This window comes from Montipora capricornis, chromosome 3 (assembly GCF_036669925.1).
Source record: "Montipora capricornis isolate CH-2021 chromosome 3, ASM3666992v2, whole genome shotgun sequence".
NCBI lineage: Eukaryota > Metazoa > Cnidaria > Anthozoa > Scleractinia > Acroporidae > Montipora > Montipora capricornis.
In genome coordinates, this window is record NC_090885.1 from 30,924,274 (window position 1) to 30,931,773 (window position 7,500).

At 39.8% G+C, this 7,500-nt stretch overlaps 2 protein-coding genes across 2 annotated transcripts in view; one reads left to right on the forward strand and one right to left on the reverse strand.

Annotated features, from left to right (window-relative positions):
- The window catches only part of LOC138041285 (neuropeptide Y receptor type 6-like), a 1,327-nt gene extending 74 nt beyond the window's left edge, over positions 1-1,253 (reverse strand). The window contains exon 1 of the mRNA XM_068887051.1: positions 1-1,253. This exon is cut by the window's left edge and continues 74 nt beyond it. Within this exon, the coding sequence (XP_068743152.1) occupies positions 175-1,095 (921 nt within the window). The 5' untranslated portion in view covers positions 1,096-1,253 and the 3' untranslated portion in view covers positions 1-174.
- A 2,877-nt stretch (positions 1,254-4,130) lies between these two features.
- On the forward strand, positions 4,131-7,080 carry LOC138042876 (dual specificity protein phosphatase 2-like). The gene has a single exon (XM_068888926.1). It carries the CDS (start codon positions 4,240-4,242, stop codon positions 5,692-5,694), a length of 1,455 nt encoding a protein of 484 aa, XP_068745027.1. The 5' UTR covers positions 4,131-4,239; the 3' UTR covers positions 5,695-7,080.
- Positions 7,081-7,500: the final 420 nt, after the last annotated feature.

Sequence of the window (7,500 nt, forward strand, 5' to 3'; positions counted from 1 at the left end):
TTGGGAATTTTTTTTAAAAAGATATTTCGAAACTGTTTTCTGGATACTGAATGGTAGCAGATAGCTACCACATTTTGCAATTTCCATAATGTTCAGTTTAAAGCGTAGGGGGTTATTAAGATGGCTATTGTGGACAAAAAAAGCATTTGGAAGCACTGCCAAATATATCGAATATCATGAAAGACCTTCTATTCTTGGAGACATTTGAGAATGCCTACAATTGAAAAAAAGTCGAAGAAATGCCTTTATATTCTCCCCGTAAATTCCATAAAGAATCGGATCCAAAACCGTGTTTATAAATATTAAAATTTGGCACCCTGCCCAGAAATATCTTAATCCCTCAAGTACGTGAAAATAAACTAACGTCCGAAAAATAATAAAGGGCGCCCAACAAACGGCAAAGGCGATGGACAAAGCTGCCAGAGTTTTGGCAACCTTTCGATGGCGAGCAGAGGACACAGTGTCGTGTCTTGAGATGACTGCTGTCCTTAAAGTCAGAGAGATGGAACTCTGTGCATATATCATGTAAACCAAAGGGATAATGAAAACACAAACTGCATGGATGCTGTAGTACAGCTGTTTTCCCAAATCCCCAAAAGAAGTGTTCGTGCAGAGAAATGAACCACTCGCGTCCATCTCAACTTCATAAGCGTAAAGCAAAGGAGATCCAATCACCAAGCTATATATCCAAATGGCAATAAGCTTTTTATACTCGGCGTAGGGAGCGTCCGTTCGTGCGCGAAACGGTGTCACTACCACTTTACGTCGCTCATAGCTTATGAGCGCGAGGGTCATTATTGATGTTGTGTAGCATGCCTCAATCAGATAGCCTTGTAATTTGCAAGAAGCGTTTCCGCCAAGCCAGGTCCATAAATAAGCGGTGAAGTCCAACAAGCTCAGCACTGAAAACATCAAGTCAGAGATCGCTAAATTTGCAATAAACCATAATTTCAGGGGAGATGGTCCTCTCTTTATCTTCCAATAGCAATGGCATAAGACTATTACGTTTCCCACGACCGACAACAGGAATATCGAGGAATAAAACAAAAAAAAAGAAACGACTATAGCTAGTGGAAATCCATCGATGATTGCCATTTTCTTCGACAAAATCTCCAAGCGATGGTAGAGATGTTTGTCATTTGCCCCCTAGTGTATACAAACGTTAATGTAATGAACTCTTGTTCACAAACAGCGGTGATAAATGGGATCACTTTGACATTTTAGCGTCCGGAAAAACTGACTTTCCCTGCAAATTAAAAAGACTTTTTTCATTCAAGAGGTAAAGCCTTTCCTTAATGTCAATATTAGTAGTGAGAAGTTATTGCTGTTTTAGCTATTACTTTTCATTATGTCCAGACACGTACTGCTGCAGATCATTTTTCTCAGTCTAGGTTCCAGACCCCTAATGTTTACGATATATATATAGTTTTCAAAAATTGTAACGGTCTCTTTTGAAAATGTGTGTTGACTAGCATACGAAACGTCAAAAATGCGTTGGAATACAATGTTTATCACCACTGTTTGTGTTATTTTCTTAATATAATGACTTGAATTGGAAATTAAAGGTACGCTGACTGACTGATCCAATCACGTGGGTATGCAAATGCATCTCTTCAGGGGCACCCAACGAATCTGTTCCTCACATTATTTGTTCCCCAGAGGAATCTTGCTGGCTGGCAAAAATACAGGTGTTTCGATGAGCTGGCTGGGAAATTTTGTTATTGATAGAGGTTTTGCCTGGGAATTACTGACTTTTTCTAGCATTTCAACCCGAGCTGGCTGTAGAAACTCTGAAGACTGAGGAGGACGACTTAAAAAATAAAAATAAAAAAAAATAAGAACCTCTTCCCTCTCCCGGAGGGTAGTCACAAACATAAGACGGCTGGTCAGAGTGATAGCGCTTGCGGAAAGAACCTGTTTTGTCCCGGTTTTGTCGCTTTTATTCGGTCGTTTCGGATCGAAGGATTTGAAAGCGCGCGGAATTCCTGGCTGGGAAATAAATTTGATCAGCTGGCTGGGAAACCGACCAATTTTATCTAGCTGGCTGGGAAATTTCTTGTGTGTCTTGCTGGGAAAAAGGAACAGATAATGTTTTCCCAGCAACACTGAAAAACACCTGAAAATGCCTTAATAACATTTTTTTTCATTAACTTAGGTCGAATGTTCTTACAAGTACTGTTGGGAAACAACCCTGTAGTACCCTCATTATTGCTGTAGAAATTTCGATACCGTGCTAATCCGTTAATCCAGCGTTGACGTTATTAGTTTAGGGCTTGGCTTAGCCAGGTACGTTAATTAGTATTGTTAATCCCTTGTTTATTTCGGTTGGTTTAGTCTTTGTTGCTTTAAGTTTATTAGTTGAGAAGTCACGTTCCGTCTAGAAGGTTTAGGTTGGTGATCCTGGCCAAACAAGCACTGCGATTGGTCTTAAATGGATTAGCTCAAGGCCTAACGGCACTACAATTTTAAACAGGGGCACCCAACGACCAATTTGTTGGAAAATGTATTATTATACCCCAGTTAATGAAAATAAATGTTATTAAGGCATTTTCAGGTGTTTTTCAGTGTTGCTGGGAAAACATTATCTGTTCCTTTTTCCCAGCAAGACACACAAGAAATTTCCCAGCCAGCTAGATAAATTTGGTTGGTTTCCCAGCCAGCTGATCAAATTTATTTCCCAGCCAGGAATTCCGCGCGCTTTCAAATCCCTCGATCCAAAACGACCGAACAAAAGCGACAAAACCGGGACAAAACAGGTTTTTTTTCTGCAAGCGCAATCACTCTGACCAGCCGTCGTATGTTTGGGAGAGGGAAGGGGTTCTTTTTCTTTTTTTTTTTTTTTTTTTTTTTTAGTCGTCCTCAGTCTTCAGAGTTTATACAGCCACCACGGATTGAAATGCTAGAAAAAGTCAGTAATTCCCAGGCAAAACAAATATCAATAAAAAACTTACCCAGCCACCACAACGAAACACCTGTATTTTTGCCAGTCAGCAAGATTCCTCTGGGGAACAGATAAAGTGAGGAACAGATTCGTTGGTTGCCCCTGTTTAAAGTCATCGGCGTGGACAACGTTTCGTTCAGCCGTAGGTACACCTTCGTAGTTCATGTTAATCACCTCTTTTGTAGTTTACGTTATTGCGTTTTAAGCCTCTAATCCTTTGACCAATCGTAATGCGTTGCCTGGACCGGGAGTGCTAATAAGTAAACGCATCTTTCGATCTGAGGTACGCTTTTTGAACTACTCGCCGGAGAACATTCTTTTAAAGAAGAACTGTGTTAAAAGGAAAATAATGGATTAAAGACAAGTGAGAAGTCAGTTGTTGTCCCAAGTTCCTGCCAACTAAGCAGAAGGTAAAGGAAGCGAGAGATAATCCCTGCCCGTGGCAAAAAGTTCCCTTTCACAATTGTATTGCTCCAAGGGGTCAAGTGCATTGCTTTTAGCCAATGAAATCACCGCCTCGTAATTGGTGCACCGAACAAATTCAACCGAGATTATAACTCGGATACCCTCCAGGTATTCCGTGTAAAACGCTCAGTTAAATAACTGAGGAGAAAGTGCTGCCTTTGTAATGACATCTGCAAATGGTTATACACTCTAGTCTTCCCGAATAAGGACGATAAACCGTAGGCCCAGTCTCACAACCTTTTAATGTTCATAAACTCTGTGGGACGTAAAAGAGCAAAGTGTAGGGCATGTAGTTCCCATTGTTGTGGTCTTTCTTCTGTGGTTTATCATGGTTGGGAGGGTAATGCTCGGAGATACTAGATGAACCATGTGAGCGTTAGCCCTACTAATAGAAATGGGCCATTAGTAGGGCTAACGCTCACATGGTTCATATGGGGTAGAAACCTAGCACTTCACATTACACTCTAATCAGTTAAAGTTAAGTGCTAAACGGCCAACGTTTGCAAAAACGCAATCCTTCCTTGTACTTGCAATTTCAACATATTTGGTGATTTGGTTAGTTTTGATCCTACCAAATTTTTGTAGGTAAAACATAAACATCAGCCGACGCGTTTTACAATTTTTTTTTTTTTAAATCAGCTGTTCTTTTGTTTAGAGTCCATCTGATAGCCAACCCAATTCTCCCCACCTCCACCACGGTTCAAGTTACCAGATCCTCACGTTCGACATTGTCGAAGTAAACATGCATTGATCTCTTTCGCAATCTCGTGAAAGGGAATATTTTCCCAAAGTCTTCTGATGAAAAAAAAATGCTGCTGGCAATGTAAATTATAATGGGAGGATCTCTCTCAAGAAGTCCAAGGCAGAAAAGTGGAAAAAAAGATAAAACAAAGGAATCGGTGCTTGCAAATGGATCAGTTAAGCAGAGCGTTCAGAAAGGAAAATATGTTAAAGACGAGGAAACGTGCGATCGTACAGACAAAAATGCCAAGGATATGGAGAGAAGAGATAGTAAGAATTTCTGGATAACGCACATGAGGAAGAATTCTAGGGATTCTCTGCATTCGCAAAGCGCAAACGTTGAAACTGCGCGCGGTAAAGCAGCCCAGCGGGGGAGGAGCCCTAAAGGAAAGCGACAAAATGGCAAACACGTCGAGGCGCTTTCCCGAGCACACAGGAACAACAATTCACCAAGGGCAAGGGATACTTCTTCCAAATGTCGGCAGGGTGACCAAGATAGGAACAGTGAGTCGATAAACGGTCCTTGCGTTACGGAAAATGAGGGTCCACCAGTTCAAGACTCGAATTCCACTGTTGTCCCGCAATCTCCTAGCTTGCTTCCAGGTCAGGCCAGTGGAAGCATCGATGCATCAAATCTGATCACAGTGAACGAGTTGTACAATTATTTTTGGGACGGTGGGATTCATTCAAGCATCTTCGATCCCTCCTATATGCTTGTTATAGATGCAAGACCTCGAGTGGATTATGATCGTGGTCATATTATTTTAGCTCGATGTTTATCATCATTGTTCACTGAGTTGGCTTCCCCGATGTTTGGGTATAGTCTGCTCGGGGCAGGTGGACCAGAAGTTGTTGCCAATCGCCTTAGCGAATTCACACACGTTGTTGTATATGGGAACGCCGTTGCAGATCCTAGAAATACAGATTTGCCAGAGATCAAACTTTTGAGAGAACTGATGAATTATGAATTAGTTGACCCATTGTTTCTGATTTCAGGGTATGATAGTTTTCTACAAGCTCTTCCTTTTATGTGCACTACAAAGGATCTTACCATCCGTCGTGACCATAAAGAAATAATCGTCTACCCATCTCTCATTTTGGAAGACCAGATCTACTTAGGTCGAGGGGACCAAGCGACCAATGGGAAGATAGTATCAGACTTGAAGCTAACGCATGTCATCAATATTGGAAGTGAGCATCCTTCACCATTCACTGATCAAATTCAGTATCTTAATATTAAACTTGATGACAGTCCTGCTAGTGATTTAAAATTGTATTTCTTAAAGGCTTTTCAGTTCATTAGGGATGCTTTGTCTGCAGGAGGACGAATCTTGATACACTGCAATCTTGGTGTCAGCCGCAGCTCGACAATTGTGATTGCTTATTTAATGAAATCAAAGCAGTGGAGCCTTAAAATAGCTTATGACTTTGTAAGGGATCGGAGAACCTGTATCCGGCCTAATCGTGGCTTCTTACACCAGCTGGCAGACTGGGAACAAACTTTATTTGGAAAAAAGACAACTGATCCTGATGACTTATGGTTTTAAATGCCTTAATGCTTTTAATTCTTAGACAAAGCTTTCTTGTTGGTTTTGAAAGCAAAAAGGAGTACCAGGATTTTAAAAGGATGGTGCCAGTTGAAAATTGCATGAAATCATTTATTAGCTTGGACATTGAGTGCACAGAGAGGTTGTCAAGTGCTTTTTATAGTAATCTTTTACTGGTAAATACCCCATAATTTGTCTTAGTTGCACATACAATGTACAACTTTGATTTATCATAGGACGGTGAAAAACCCCATTTCAACCAAGGGCTTTAGAACAACAACACTATTGTGTTGCCATCTTGTCCCAGCCAAAAGAAGGATTAGAAAACTTAAGGTACCACACACTGAACATTTTAATGAGAGAGTTGACTCTGGCTTGTTGGCATACATTTTGAGGGTTAAGGATAAAATATTAATAACTTTACTTTTAAATTATTATTCCACTGTCAGGCTATTTTACTTTGTTTAGTCAAAAGAACATGCAAAATTAGACAGTAATACACTGTAGCAGCCCGGGTTGGACAGTTTAGAACAGGGCAAATACAGACAGAACAGGAGTTTTTCAGTAAAAGAAATATTATTATTGGTTTTGACACAATGCAAAGCTCAAAAATTTAGCTTGTCGTCGCTTTTCACTGATCATTCCGTTTATCCAGTCAAACAACTTAGGGACATTTGAATTGTTTTGTCTGTGTTGTTTTCATCGTTCACACTTTCATACAATCAATACGGTTCAATAATGCATATGTAACTCCCTATAAAATAATTAAGGTTTCCTAAGGGGGATGATTTTGTCCCTGAAGATTCCCTACAAGCTTTATTGCCTTGGTTATTTCTAACCTATGGTAAATGCCATGAAAACTGAGAGGTTGGTTGGTACTAACTGTGCTTCAACCAACGTGGCCAAGGTATCGTATTTCAATTTCTTGATCAGTGACTACTTTGATCATTATCCACAAATTTCACACTTTGGTGATCTTGTAAATATATTTAATTTAATGGTGTTAAAAGTTAAGAAAGCCCAAATCAAAGAAGTCAAAAGTTACATTGCAGCCGAGAAAATGAGGATAATGATGCACTATTACCATTATAATGTGGTAATCAAGTGTAGCGAGGAAGGGCACCCTGGACATGGTTGTAGGTGGCTGCCAGCAAAAATCACCACCTTCTTGCTTGTCTTGGTCTGCTTCTCTTCCACACTGTTAGCTTGCAGATGTAACTCCTTCCCTCCTTTTCATGGTTTCACCTCCTATTTTCACAGAGCTCTCCACCATGAGCACTTCTGAGAATATGAGAACCCTGCATGAATTCTAATCTACTGTAGGTATCACCCTAGAGTATTTTATGACCTGCTAGTCATTTTTTACTGTGAAAAGGTACTGAAATATTTGCTGATCTGTGTATTTATTTGGGGCTGGATAATGTGCAAGCCAGCGAGCCATGCAAATTTCACTTTTAAGTCTAAGCACCCATTTCAAATAGCGCTGAAAAACAGTTATTAAATCTAAGCACCCATTTTAAAACGGTTAGCTTTCAATAACTTTGGCTCGCATGATTGGCAGCCATGGCTTGCACATTGTCCTAACTTTATTTATATTTAAAGATGCATGTTTAAGATATCTCTGGTGTTGTCCTTACATAATAATTATTTTGTTATTTGGCACTATGAATTTTCTTGGCCCAATGTAATTGCCTTATTTATGCAATGAGTGCAGTAAAATTGTTATTGTCTTCATTACGATTGTAAGAATTGTAACATACTCAAGATGTAAAGAATCTTTTTACCAAACTAATTTATTAGGAATAC

Coding starts and splice junctions, on each gene's coding strand:
- LOC138042876 (XM_068888926.1), top strand. CDS start 4,240: ATGGGAGGATCTCTCTCAAGAAGTCCAAGGCAGAAAAGTGGAAAAAAA.